The sequence below is a fragment of the Eucyclogobius newberryi genome, unplaced genomic scaffold (assembly GCF_026437365.1).
Source record: "Eucyclogobius newberryi isolate DKJ021-1_F unplaced genomic scaffold, fEucNew1.0.hap1 SCAF_19, whole genome shotgun sequence".
NCBI classification, from domain to species: Eukaryota; Metazoa; Chordata; class Actinopteri; order Gobiiformes; family Gobiidae; genus Eucyclogobius; species Eucyclogobius newberryi.
In genome coordinates, this window is record NW_027315823.1 from 7,728,851 (window position 1) to 7,743,389 (window position 14,539).

The 14,539-nt window shown below is 40.0% G+C and overlaps 2 protein-coding genes across 2 annotated transcripts; both read right to left on the reverse strand.

The window, feature by feature from the left end:
• Positions 1 to 2,007: 2,007 nt before the first annotated feature.
• Positions 2,008 to 4,726, reverse strand: LOC140365268 (acidic mammalian chitinase-like). Its single transcript, XM_072451599.1, has 12 exons — positions 4,703 to 4,726; positions 4,478 to 4,523; positions 4,362 to 4,388; positions 4,089 to 4,293; positions 3,954 to 4,010; positions 3,715 to 3,880; positions 3,508 to 3,632; positions 3,318 to 3,441; positions 3,054 to 3,236; positions 2,864 to 2,980; positions 2,415 to 2,547; positions 2,008 to 2,344 (listed from the first exon to the last, which is right to left on the reverse strand). Exons 2-12 carry the CDS (start codon positions 4,500 to 4,502, stop codon positions 2,067 to 2,069), a joined length of 1,440 nt encoding a protein of 479 aa, XP_072307700.1. The 5' UTR covers positions 4,503 to 4,523; positions 4,703 to 4,726; the 3' UTR covers positions 2,008 to 2,066.
• A 3,562-nt stretch (positions 4,727 to 8,288) lies between these two features.
• chia.1 (chitinase, acidic.1) lies at positions 8,289 to 11,685 on the reverse strand. Its single transcript, XM_072451601.1, has 9 exons — positions 11,485 to 11,685; positions 10,342 to 10,398; positions 10,103 to 10,268; positions 9,712 to 9,836; positions 9,500 to 9,623; positions 9,246 to 9,428; positions 9,031 to 9,147; positions 8,801 to 8,927; positions 8,289 to 8,602 (listed from the first exon to the last, which is right to left on the reverse strand). The coding sequence occupies exons 1-9, from the start codon at positions 11,661 to 11,663 to the stop codon at positions 8,394 to 8,396; spliced, it is 1,287 nt and encodes a 428-aa protein (XP_072307702.1). The 5' UTR covers positions 11,664 to 11,685; the 3' UTR covers positions 8,289 to 8,393.
• Positions 11,686 to 14,539: the final 2,854 nt, after the last annotated feature.

The window sequence follows — 14,539 nt, forward strand, 5'->3', positions numbered from 1 at the left end:
TTATTTTGTAGATTAGATATCTTAACCACAACAGACATAAACAGCTTATGAAACGTGGCTCCTGCCTTTGTTTGTGAACATTGACCACACAATGAGCCCATGAGTGTTGCCGTTAGTTACGAGATAATTTCACCACAATCAAAACATAAAAGCTGTTATGTTGACACCTTGAAAACCAAAGGTGGATAAAAGGCATCATTTATTACAGGGCAAACGCAGATTTATTGCTTAAAATCAGTTAAGCATCTGCATCTATCAGTAATTATTTTTTATTACTTATTTTATTCATCTTTAATCTTTTTTATTACTTATTTTATTCATCTTTATTCTCATACATAAGTGAAAGAACATGTAAAGAGTGAAACAGAGACACTTTGGGGAATACATTTGTGGAATTCCGTGGACAATGAATTAACATCACACACAATTGTACTTTTGAAGCGTATGTATAAAACAATGATGGTTGAAAATGGTAAAAATGTAAATATCATGTTTGTAAGTAATATATAGATAGAACTGGAAGAGTTTATTTATTCTCTTGTTGAAGGGACAGGATTTATAAGACGACTTCATCCTTTTCAGTCTCGTGTTGTGCTTTTGTTTGTTCAGATTATTGTTTTGTAATAATTTTGTAAAAAAGTTGTTGTTGTGGGAGTCTGTAAATACAAGGAATGGATCTTTGCAATTTCCTTTTCCTATTTGTAGCTTTCCTTTGTGGTAAGATGTATAAACTGTGGTGGATCGGTCTTTCCTGTCCCTGCACGTGTCTCCAGCACAGACCTGGACAGACCTGGACATTAATAAAGATGACGTGAAATAATAGATTAAATAGCAGGTATTTTACAGCGATGTCAGTAGTCTAGTTAATGCTTATCTTGACTTATTTAGTGTCATGCAGCATTTGGGCTTATAAAATGCACAAAATCAAACAATAGGAAGACAGATGTTAGAGTTCTACATCATCAGGAAAATGTAGGTTTAAACAGGTGAGTTTTTATCCACGTTTTTAAGTTCTTTTGTGAGTCCTATTTTCCTGATGGTTCAGGGAGTGAGTTATTAAGAGTGAAACGTCATTAACCAGATTATTGATACAAATGGCAAATAATGTTGGAGAAAACAAGGCTCAGTTTAGTGGTCATTTAAGTCTATAAACCAAGCAACTTTCCTTCTTGTTTTCTGGCATTCACCATTGACCTTATACCGCCCACCTTTCCCTCTTTTCCCACGTAAATAAAATGTTCAATGTTCATGTACCGATTCTCTCTCTCTAAAAACAGCTTTTTAGTCTGTGTAGCACTTGTTTGCTCTGGAGTTCGGCAGCTCTGTGTTCAATAATACAACTGTGAGGAGGATTATTATATATGGCATTATTTTCATCCGCCAGTAGATTAAAGGATTCACGATAACAGACCGAGGACTTTTTGATAAAACTAGAATAAAGTTTATACACACAAAAAAGAAGGCTGATACTCCTGTGGTTCATAGGAACTCGAGGATCTGCATGTACATTTTGGAATTCATTTGATCATAGATTTTTGCCTGTCTGACGGGACAAGTCTCTGCTTAAAACAAATAAACAGAAGATTGTAAAGAACTGGGAACTGCCAACATTTTAGTGGACAGTTTATTTAACATTTACACTCGATCCCCAATGTTGTCGGCGTTTAAACAAGGTTGAAAGAAACTGAACTATAACCAAATCTTCTTTTGATTTTGAGCTACTATCAATTCAAAATAACTATTATTCCACTCAGGGGAACTGGGGGGACTTTTCGCCTCAGACTCCAGAATGTCTATGTTTATCATGTTTATGTTTAACTGCTGTTGCTTTATTATTCTGTATTCACGTTGTAATAGCTGTTTATTTATGCCTTTGTATGCCAGATGTATTTGTATTACTTTGTTGTTTCATCTGATCCTTTTTCTAGAAGTAATATTACCTGTTTATTACCAACCCCAATCTTTATGCCAACGGTGTAAGTTCAAATGAATACAAAGAAGAGTAAATGCATATTGTTTCATGTTTATTTCAGCCAAAGCGCTTCACAATGGCACAAACGTCTCCTTCAGTCAGTCTTGGGCCACGTGCAGCACTTGCAGCCGTCGTCGTACACTGTGCCTCCGCCGCACGTCTTCAGATACGTCCGTCCGTGCGTGCACTCGTAGAACAGGGTGTTGTCTGTCGGATGGGGGTAGATACCGTCGGGCTTGTTGTGGCAAAAGCCCTTGCCGGGCACAGGGGCCGGGGTGGTGGTGGTGGTGGTGGAAACACCAGGCCTGGGAGTGGTGGTGGTGGATGAAATACCTGGTTTGCTGGTAGTTGTTTCAGGTTGTGGAGGCACGCCTGTAAAGTGCACAGGAAAGGTTTTGCAACGTCTGTAATCTTTTTAAACATATTTAACAGATGAACTAACCGCCGGTGACAAGTTTGCGTAGGTGGGCCATCAGTGGGTGCTTTCCTTGTCCACAAAACTCTCCTTTAAAGTCATCCAAATCCAAGGCCCAAACGAATACTCCGCCAAATCTGTTGTTCTTCATATACTGGACCTACATGGATTCATTTAAAATGTATATTATATATTTATACTAGCAATTTGTATTCAAACAATTGACTGAATGTGTTTTTATTACTTAAATGAGTCAGTATTTTGAACAGTGATCTAATAATTGGAGCCAGACAATAGTTAGATTAGCATGCAGAGAAAACAATCAGAGTGCATGTTGGTTTTGTTGAATAGCCATTTAAATTAATCTAACTGAAAATGGCTTCAGGACATGTAAAAACCACCCAGACTAGAACAAGAAGATGACTGTGATTGCAGACATTGAAGGATGGGCTTCCTCATAATTGGATGCCACTTACCTTAGTCTCATAGCTTTCTCTGGTGTCAAATCCCACCCATTCGCTGTTTTTGCTGGCATAGGGAACCTTCTGGTCACTGATCCACTGGATTGTGGTCCCCTTTAAGAATGTGCAGATCTGGAAGGAAAAGAATAATAAAGTGCAATGTCTTCAATGGTCTGTCATGACCTTCTGGAGCCTGCTGGTTTACCTCATAGTAGGACCAGAATCCTGCCTCCCGAGTGTACGGTCCGGCGGCCGCGGCACCGCTGGCCGGAGCTCCCACACCGGTGTCGGAAGAGGACAAGCGGAACGTGCGGCCATAAGTCGCGAAACCCATCATCAATTTATCTTCTGGTGTCCCTTGGTCCTTCCAGTATTTCATGGCATAATCCTTACAATAAAAGATAAAACGTGACATAATCCAAAGAGTAACAATTAACTTAAAATTATATATCATGCATGTTTTGCTTACTGTGTTGAAGTAAATGAGATCGCCGCTGTCGTGTGAGCCACGGTACAGCGGACTGTTGTGTCCAGTGAATCGCTCCCACGTTCCATGAAAGTCATAGGTCATCACATTAATGAAGTCCAAGTATCTGGAATTACATGTCGATTAGGCTTGAATTTGGACCGGACTTATTTTGAGATAGTCATTTGAGTACTTTGCAATCTCAGGGATCTCATATCCGGCATCGATGGTTCCTTTGCCCGCAGACACTGCAGCAGTGAGCATGAGCTGAGGCCGGCCAGACGCCTTCGCCTCCGCTGCATAGGCTTCTACAAGTTCCTGTGGTCAGTCAATAAAAGAATGTATTAGAATCTGACAAACAAACAGCACATAGTAAGTCTCTCCACAGTGAAGCACAGACCTTGCACAGCAGAGTGAACCTCTGTTTGTCTATTGGGGGACTTCCACGGGATCCTGGGTACTCCCAGTCCAAGTCCAGACCATCAAAGCCATGGGTCCTCAGGAATTTGATTGAAGACTGGATAAAAGTCTGACGATTGGCAGGAGTGGACACCATGATGGAGAACCTGGGGAGAAATAGTTTGCATTGTCAGAACATTTATAGTGCATTGTTATTGCTCAGTCAACCGCTTTACTCACTGTGTAGATCCAAAGTTCCATCCTCCGACAGCAAGTAAAGTCTTTAGACCTGCATTCCTTCAGAGCAAGTAAGCAAAGGTAAGACTGTGCAAGTATTTTATTAGCTAAAGTAGAATAAAAAATGATTGCTTTTACTTGCTCTTGAGGCCATTGAAGGATTTGTAAAGCGTCTCATCGTTCCATTCGTACGTGACCAGCTCATTCCGGGGGTTTATGATGGAGAAAGCGTAGATGAGGTGGGTGCAGAGGAAGGGGTCGACGTCTTGGGGCATGTATTTCCCGGAGCCTGGTCTGTACTGAGACCAGTTGGTGAAGTAGCAAACCATCTGGGATGCAGTCGCTGCAAACAAAAAAAGAAGTTAACACTGTATTAACTTGTAGAATATGTCATCTACAAATCGAACTTACCCATTTGGCACAGCACCAGACACAAGCCTTTTCGAAACAGCCATTAGAAAGATATTAGTCATGTTTACATCATAGATTATTGTGTGATTTATTAATAATCTGATGATGCATTTTACCTGCTAGGAGGGTGAACGTTGTCATCTTGATTTTCCTTGCCGCTTTCTGTACATGACACAATAAAAAGAATAAGCGACCTTTATAACAATTATGTCACATTGAGCGTAATCTACAACGTTTTGATATTGCTGCGATTGAGCCAATATTCATTTAAATGCTGTGGCTAAATTGCTACCATCTTTTTTCACTTTGATTGACTCGTGACATCCCCAGAACAGACTTACCTCGGGACTTTACATGAAGCCAACGTCCCTGAGTTTTCTGGCTTCTTTTATAGCCCAGCACAGACTGGGGTGGGGTCCACTCATAGGATTTCCAAATTGTATCGGCAGTAAAAAGATTGCTAAAGTCAAAGAGCTGTAAATTATGACTTACATTGTTAATCAAGAGTCCTCATTTTCGTCATAGGGGTTTGAGAACAACAGTTAATATATTAACCAGAGTTTATGTGGCCTAGATCAACCCCGCTGTAGTTATGTAATGTGTCCTCCTTTTGATGTCATTGAGTTAATATAATGTAATACATTTCTAAAAGCATTTTAGAACCCGAGAAACAACATAGATGCTTTCTACATTTAAAGTATGATGCTAATACTAATTTCTTTAATTTTTCTTAATAAACAGAAAGAAATAATTCTACAGTGTTTCTACACAACACAAGATAAAACCTTGACTTACTTTACACAGAGAGAGAGAGAAAGAAATGCACAACAATAATTATTCCAAGTGTTTTCGACACATTTGCAAAGAACACAAAAAGGATACTTTAAAGAATATTAAATTGATTCATCATTGTTCCATATCGTATGCACTACCTTGTTGCACTTGCCTTGATTGTTGCAAGAGTGATTATTCATATATCATTTGTGATTGTGTGTACAACAGTTTATGGCTATGAGATGAAGTGATATTGAATATGTGTTTTTAAGCTAAGTTAAAGTCAATCAAATTTTAATTGAATTAGAATTTAATTTTCAATATCAGATACAACTGAAAAACTCTTCCGGTCGTTTCAATGACAAGACAAGATCATGACATATTTGCCTCTCAACTGAAGGGCCCTTTTGGAGAACTAAAATACTATATTATTACAATTTTGAGAGACATTATAGTCCAAACATATGAACACAATAAGGAACGACTCTCTTCAAGAAATGTCTGTACTATTTCGGCGGTTGCCCTGTATTACCTTTAATGCAGACAACATATGTCATATTTTTCATATGTTAGATTAACCTTTATTGTCCCCATGGGGAAGATTGTCCTCTGCATTTGACCCCTCCTTCAATGCTGCTGGGACTTCTCCTCAGGAGCAGTGGTCTCTCAGCTTGGGGACGGCTTGTTCAGGACGACCCTCCCTGGAGGACTTTAACTACTGTGCATGTGGACGCATGTGGACGCAACGCATGTGGACGCATTTGAACGCGACGCATGTGGACGCGGTGCATGTGGACGCATGTGGACACATGTGGACGCATGTGGACGCATGTGGACGCATGTGGACACATGTGAACACATGTGAACGCATGTGGACGCATGTGGACGCATGTGGACGCATGTGGACCTACTGGGACAATTAAGGCTGATCTAATGATCTAATCTAATTCATGTCCCATATGCATTTTGATGCCACAATGTGAGGTGGGATGGAGTATTAATATTAATATCTCAGTAACACTGACTTGAGAGAAAAGGCTATTTTGTGTTTATAGAAAATGTTTCATATCTTTGAGTTGAGCTCATAAAAAATGGGAGCAAAAACAGAAGAGTTCCATTTATATGTTTGTTGAGTTGTGATTGAAGTTTACATAGACGTGTCTATAGTTCGCCTGCTTGAAACTGCACAAACTGTACAGGTCAGTCCTCTTCTAAAGGTCAGAACCTGCACTTTGACCGGGCCAAGCCAGATCGTTAATGAATATTGGTCCATAAATGTAATAAAGTGTTAAATTGATTCCCGATAAGATGTAACCAATAATCATTGATGTCCTTCTTAATGTTTACATTTTATTTTCCCATCTGTAATCGTTCCCCTGACAACGTTTTTCCATTGACTCAACAATTTTTGTCTGTTCTATATATCATTTTGCATGAAAATACATACATAGACTGCACATTTATGTTTTACTTTTACAATAATCCTTGCATTGTCTGAGTAATGAAAAACTCCCTGATCAGTCCTGTTGATCAGGGAGTTTTTCTGGCAAATAAATGATATTCTATTTTATTCTATCAAGCCAAAGACTTTCAGACCAGATTCATTTAAATTCCACAATCAAAATTAAACTTGATATTGCTTTTCTACCTTTTCAACCACTTGTTCCCGATTGGGGGTTGTGGGTGACTGGAGCCTGTCCCAGTGACTTTAACACAGAGACACAGACACACGGACATTCACTCTCACATTCATTCACTAGGGACAATTCACCGTTGCCTAATGCATGTGTTTGGACGGTGGGAGGAAGCCGGAGAACCCAAAGAGAACCCACGAGAACACAGGGAGAACACAGGGAGAACACAGGGAGAACACAGGGAGAACATGCATTAGGCAACGGTGAATTGCCAAATGCATTTTTTCAGACATTTCAGACATTTTCATCTTTTCATTTAACCCACAATATTTTGGGATTACCAGAGCAATAATTGAAGTTTTAGGTGTATAGGCAATGTGAGTGGAGTGTCTTGCCCAGGGACACAACAATATTTACAAGGCAACCCAAAGACGCTCACACTCCTCTTCCCAGCCTACACTTCACATCAGCTTTTCCCTACTCTGTCTGAGCCATGGTCTTGGAATGATTTACAAATTTTGACTTCTCTGCTAATCATAAATCTATAGCTACACATACTTTTATGGCACTTAATGCAGTAAGTAATCAGTTATGCCATTGTAATAAAAGATAGATTCTACCATTACTGCTGAAAAGTACAGTATTTTACTTTTATTTGTACTTCTTTTCATAGTTTTGGCTGGGTGACTTAAATGTGATATTATTCGTTATTTTCACACTGACAACTGCATTTCACATGTTGATTATTTTCACACTGACAACCTCAAGAGGGCGCTCTAGGCTCTAAGCGACGCAGAAGAAGAATCTGCACTTCCTCTTCCTCTGGAGTTTGTGGAGTTGTTTAGAAGTGACACAGAGGAAGAAGAATTCAATGGATTTAGTGATTTGGGGTAATACTGATGCTTTGGTAAACTTGTTAGCATGTTCTTTATGCTATAGTTATCTGAATAACTGTTAATATGTTACGTTAACATACCAGACACTTAGCACAGTTCTGTCTGTGCGTCATGTAGCTGAAGGTGTTAGCGTTAGCATACGTACACCTATTCACCATGTTCTCTAATCTGTTATTATTTTAAATTGCATTTCAAGATTAAATGTCTGTTTTGGAACAAATTTTCCCCCAAAATGTGTTTTTTTCTTCTCTATTATGCCTTTTTTGGCCGGTGCGACTTCTCCTCCGGTGCTCCGGTCTTATAGTCCGGAAAATACTGTATATTGATTATGTGCATTCATTATTAAAACGTATCAACCGCCATTAGGGATGTGTGGTTTATAGTGATTACAGTAAACTGGATTATGATATGACTGTGTTGTTCTGTTAAATGCTCATACACATAATGCTGTCCTATTGCTCAGCTTTCTTCTTGTCTTGTGTGAGTGACAGGTGGGTTTAATCAATCACGTTGCTGTGTGAACTGTATCAAAAAAGTTATCTCAACCGTAACCCATGGATTATTTGCCGTACTGCCCAACATTAAGTGAAACATAAAGTGGTATGGAATAAACCAGACACAAGTATTGGTTTGATGTGTTTACTATAATATGAGTAGTAATACCAGTTTGATCTGCAATGCATTTATTTCAACTGAACAAATCGTATTCGTGTTGCTTCTTGGTCGATTTAGGGCCAGTTGCAGCATTTGCACGAGTCCCAGTAGATCAGACCGGGCTGGCATCGGTGCGTGTAGGTGTTTCCCTGGAAGCACTGGAAGTAAGTGGTTTTGTCAGCCGAGTTCTCGTACAGGCCGTCGGGGCGGCCGCGGCAGAAGTCCGCCACGGGGTCCCGGGTGGTGGTGGGTGCTGGGGTGGTGGTAGGCTTAGGGCCAAATCCTGAGGACGCAACAGAATTTGTATGCATATTTGATTGTTTGTAACGTTTCCCTGGGCATTGAAATAAAGTTTAAGGGTTCAGAGGAGTAACTCAAGGAAGACATAGATACTGTCATTTCCTTGTTCATATTGGCAAGAATACGTCTTTTTTGGATACTGTTCTATCATTATCGCTCTGAAATAAAGACATTTATTTACCCATGGACATCCTCAGGTGGTTGATCAGTGGATAAGCACCGGAGTCGCAGAATAGGCCAGAAAAATCATCCATGTCCAATGTAAATACATGAGCTCCACCCAGGTTGTGAGTGGTCATATACTGGACCTACATGAGAGGTCAGAACTTCAATTTCTTCACAGAATTAGTATTGCCTTTATGTAATTGTATATGTTTTCAAAAAATGAATAGAAAGAGAATGAATGTGAACCTTAGAGGAGAAGCTGCGTCTATCATCGTACCCAACCCAGGCACTGCCGTAGGTGGCATAGGGGACCTCTTGCTCGCCGATCCACTCTAAAGTCGCCCTGGAAATGAAGTCACACACCTAACACACACCGGGGTGCGACGTAAGGCCAAAACATTACCCATTATGATCAAGACTTTTACTTTAGACATGTATCGTGACATTTAGAGCAGACAGACCTCATAGTAGGACCAGAAGCCAGCAGTGCGGGTGTAGGGGCCAGCGTCTGCGGGGCCATTGCTTGGAGCTCCCAGGCCACTAGCGCCAGTGCGGAGGCGGAAGGTGCGGCCGTATGTGGAGAAACCAAGCAGCAGCTTCTCAGCAGGAGCTCCAAGGGCCAGCCATCGTGAGACAGAGGCATTCTGCAGCACATTCATTAAGTCATATACTGTAGGTACAAAGCACTCATTTCAGAGCTGTGTTTCATATTTACAATGTTATGGTGAATGTAAGATCCAGGTTCCATAGCACTGCCGTACAGCGGGCTGTTGTGTCCTGTGACGGGTTCCCAGCTTCCATGGAAGTCATAGGTTTTAAGGTTGAGGAAGTCCACATGACTGTGGAGGATACAGAGTGTGGTTTAGTGCTGCTCAAGACTTATATTTAAACTTTTCTTTATTTATGAGTGACAGGCAGCACACTCACAGTGTGATCTTGTTGACTTCGTAGGCTGCCTCAATTGTGGTGTGGAAACCTGCTACATCAGCCGAGAGCAGCAGAGGAGTCTTTTTGGTATCTCTGGCTTCATCAGTAATGGCTTTGGCCATTTCCTGGTTTAACAGGAATTAATCATTGTCAAACATCAACATTTATATTCATACATACAAATGTATCTATTTATTTCTTACACAAGATTTAGAATAAAGATTAACTCAAATCTAGATGTCTAATGTTTAATGTCCATATGCATCTTAAAACTTGTAAGGAGCACTAATAACAATTTCTACTATGCTATTTGAGAGTTTACATTTTAGGATAAACAAATTAGAGAAGTTTTAAATGTCATGCATATTATTCTGACTCATAGTGGACTGACCGACAGCAGCGAAGTGAAGCGCTCGCGGTCTGCCAACGGGCTGCCATTGTGGCCAGGGTAGTCCCATGCCACGTTCAAGCCATCAAAGTCGTGAGTGCGCAGGTAGCTGAGGGCCGATCGGATGAATGCAGCGCGGTTCTCTGGTCTGGAGACCACCGAGACATATCTGCCACACACAGAACAATGCATTACAAGCTGTACAGGACGTATGTACACTAAAAATATCAAATAATACTCACGGGCTGATTCCATTTACGGTGCCGCCCACAGTGAGCAGAGTCTTTAGGGCTGGGTTTCTGAATCAGGCACATTAAACATCAGCTGTTATACATCATTCAAACACAGTGATGTGCTCATATCATCAACAATAGTAAGTGGACAACATGTAACAGCATAAATGATTACAATGGGCTCTTTGGGGGTCCGGCACTTGCTTGTCTCCACTGAGATGCTGTTGCTTCATTTTAAAAGTTCACAGTACGGCATTAAAGTTAAGTATCTACAGTACGAATCCACATGTTCAGACTTTTAAGCAATAAAAACACCTGTAATTCAATAAATGCAGGAGATATAAGTTTAATGCTCCACTGAGGAACATTGCAGCTAAACCTGAGCTGATGACACATATAGACCACAGGATTATGAGGTGTCTGTGGTCTTGCACTGCGTGTCTGAGCGGTGTGCTCACAAACTCCTTTTCATTGTATCTGGGCAACAATTGACAAACACAAGTGACATCAGCTGGCCCTCTGAAATCGGAGAAATAATAGACAACTTCAACCAACACCAGTGAATATGTCCAAATGTCTTTAAGGAAAAGCAGAGTAACAAAAGGTGCCACGCAATGGACTGAAGCAAAATGATCCCTATGCAACTCACACTCACGTTTAGATTTGAGTGTGAACACTAGGGATGTAACAATTACCAAAACTTTGTGATATTATATTTAAAGCAATAATGTATTGGGCTGACACAATATATCGAATTACAAGCTCCTTTGTTGAGCATTGCTTTGTTGCAACAACAAATCAACAAAACATAAAGAACTACAACATGAAGAAATAACTGTTTTCAAGCACTTTTATATCTTCATTCTTTGGTCAGGATTTGCGCAAATGCTTGAAGGCATTTTTAAAGGGGAAAAAAAAAAACTAAAATATTGCAATAAATATTGCACCGTGAAATTAATATAATAGTATATAGATAGTATAGATAGTATCATACCATTAGATTTGCATAGCGTTACATCCCTTTGAGTCACTTCCGTTATATAATTGAATAAATGCAGGCATATACATTTATATGGAGACAAGCAGGGCACCTTTAAAAGTCGCTTGTTGATAAAAGCGTAGCATTAGCCTGAAGTATTATTTCTCACTTACGCGCCCTTGAGACGCTTGAGGCCAACAAACTGCTGCTCGTCGTTCCACTCGATGGGTGTGATTTGGTTGACGCTGTTGATAGTGACCAGATGGTAGATGATATGCGTGCACAGGAACGGGTCAATGTTGTCTGATGTGAACTGGCCGGTGCCCGGACGATACTGGGCCCAATTGGTCATGTGACACACCAGCTTATTACTTGTGGCTGGGACAAAGAGTTATTTTAAGTTATTAAGTTTTACGTTATTTCAAAATAGCTCATTGTGCCCAAATTGCAAACATTTCCAAACTTACCCATGTGCAGCGTGAGCAGCACGGCCAAAACTGAGGAGAACATGAAGAGCCAAGTGTGAGACAGGACCACATGTCTCCACAGCTTGTGCATTGCATACACTGGTTCATTCATATTTCGAGGTATATTGTAGTTTTGGCTTTAAATGTATTTATTTTATGTTGAAAGCACATGCATTTTACAGAATTGACTTAGCACAATGATCTAAATACTTTGTACTAAGAACACATTATACATTCACATTTTACTATACTATTTATATTTCCCAAGCTGCCTCCCCCTGAGTTGTAATTGTTTTACCTGTCAGGAGCTTTGCCATCATTCGTGTTGATTCAAACAGACTTCAGAATGACCTGTGAAGTTTCAGAAACAATGCTTTACATACACATGGCAGATAGCAACAATACACTTTATCCATTTGGAAATGTTTAGTTATCTATCACTAAAAGGACATTGCATAATGGTCACTAAAGTGCATGAGAGTTACCTGCTCAGGAGCTGTCCAGCAAGTCAAGATTTGCAGAGGCAGCGACACAGTTATATTAATGACTAATAGCGGGTGAAAGTGCAGCTGATAAGGCTGAGGATGGGGCGCCTGTCTGAAAGACTAATAAACCCACTTCCTCAAACTATTCCAGAGAATTTATATGACCACGTTGTTCACTCATGCCGCGCAGATAGTAGCACAATAGAGCTACAATTCGTCTAGACATTGTGAAATGTAAAGATTTCAGTGGGAAAAACTGTCCATTGCATTTGACCAAACCAGTGAAGGATCGGTCAAATGCAAAGAACTAACAGCCCCTCTGGGATCAATAAATTAAAACTATACTTTATGTCACTGATTGAGTAACAGGTGATACGTTTGGCTCCTTGCCTTTGGCTGTGTGATTTTTTTTTTAAAAGGCCAAAAAAAAAAAAGGATGACACAAACTGACTGGACTGACATCATAACTGACATGTGCACAAAGGAAAAATATCTGTTTGACAATGGACAAAATGGGACTGTTATTTTGTACTTAATATGCTTTAACCCCTCTTTTATTTTCAAATTTTATTCTTTACTTATCCTGTCCGGTTCTGTTTTTTTTTTGCATTTTTGTTTTCTTTGTTTTATGTTTGTTTCAGTTGTTGTGAGGTTTAAAAAATATATTTATGGATAAAGCTAAACCAGAAGCTAAACCAGCTGCTTTTGACAATCATTGTATGTTTTGCAATGTGTAATGTTTTTCAGTATGTGTGAGTGTGTGTGTGTGTGTGTGTGTCTGTGTGTGTCTGTGTGTATGTCTGTCTGTGTGTGTGAGTGTGTCTGTGTGTGTGTCTGTGTGTGTGTGTGTCTGTGTGTGTGTGAGTGTGTGTGCGTGTGTGTGTGTGTCTGTGTGTGTGTGTGTCTGTGTGTGTGAGTGTGTTTGTGTGTGTGTCTGTGTGTGTGTGTGTGTGTGCAGGTGTGCATGTGCGTGTGTGCGTGTGTGCGTGTCTCTGTGTGTCTCTGTCTGTGTGTGTGTGTGTGTGTGTGTGTCTCTGTGTGTGTGTGTGTGTGTGTGTATGTGTGTGTGTGTCTGTGTGTGTGTGTGTGTGTGTGTAATATAAAGTAGGCCACAATATTTTCTACGTTTTATTTGAAATCATTTTTACTGTACATTCGTTCTAGACTTACATTTCAGCCAGTAATTCACAAGGACCAAAGGCAGTATGTTCCTACATTTCAGATGATTGACGATGTACACAACATTCTAAGGTGATTCTGTACTCAAATACTAGAGATTCTGTACTCAAATACAAGAGATTCTGTACTCAAATACAAGAGATTCTGTCCTCAAATACTAGAGATTCTTTCCTCAAATACTAGAGATTCTGTACTCAAATACTAGAGATTCTGTACTCAAATACTAGAGATTCTGTCCTCAAATACTAGAGATTCTTTCCTCAAATACTAGAGATTCTGTCCTCAAATACTAGATTATGTACTCAAATACTAGAGATTCTGTACTCAAATACTAGAGATTCTGTCCTCAAATACTAGAGATTCTTTCCTCAAATACTAGATTCTGTACTCAAATACTAGAGATTCTGTACTCAAATACTAGAGATTCTGTCCTCAAATACTAGAGATTCTATACTCAAATACGAGAGATTCTGTACTCAAATAATACAGATTCTGTAGTAGAAAAAGCTTCAGTTGTAGTCATCTGGACTCAGTTTGAAAAAATAGACGTTTCGACTCTCATCCAAGAGTCATTGTCAATAACAGAATTTAGGTCGAGAACTCCGATATTAATACTGTTCTGTGGTAAGACCCGCCCATTGGGAGGAGCCTTCCTGAAGTAGAAAGAGTTGTTTGTTTCAACAGAAACTCCCCTTTGTATCTACCGAGCTAGCCTATTCAGAATCTTAATGGGCTATTAGAAACCTCTTTGTCTTTGTGAGACCCTGGCTCGACCACCCTGAGTACCTGATTAGCATCTGAATGTCCTTTACCTTTCCAGGGGTTCAGAATCCCATTATAAATAACAGGAAGATGAAACCTAAGCCCTCCATTTCTGTTTAAAGAAGGTCTTTCTTTTTTAACAAAAATAGCTTCCTTGACTCCTCTTTCAAACCATCTTTTCTCCCTGCTTAAAACCTTCACCTCACCGTCTTCAAACGAGTGATTAGAGGCTTCAAGATGGAGATGCACGGCGCTCTGAGGTCCTGAACTTGTATTTCTTCTGTGCTGATAAAGCCTCTTGTGTAGAGGCTGTTTCGTCTCACCTATGTAACGTT

Coding starts and splice junctions, on each gene's coding strand:
- LOC140365268 (XM_072451599.1), bottom strand. CDS start 4,502: ATGACAACGTTCACCCTCCTAGCAG. Junction 4,011..4,088: donor TTCAATGGCCTCAAGAGCAA/GTAAAAGCAATC, acceptor CTTGCTCTGAAG/GAATGCAGGTCTAAAGACTT. Junction 2,548..2,863: donor GAGAAAGCTATGAGACTAAG/GTAAGTGGCATC, acceptor GAATCCATGTAG/GTCCAGTATATGAAGAACAA.
- chia.1 (XM_072451601.1), bottom strand. CDS start 11,663: ATGACCAATTGGGCCCAGTATCGTCCGGGCACCGGCCAGTTCACATCA. Junction 10,269..10,341: donor ACCGTAAATGGAATCAGCCC/GTGAGTATTATT, acceptor TGTGTGTGGCAG/ATATGTCTCGGTGGTCTCCA. Junction 9,624..9,711: donor GAAGTCAACAAGATCACACT/GTGAGTGTGCTG, acceptor TATCCTCCACAG/TCATGTGGACTTCCTCAACC.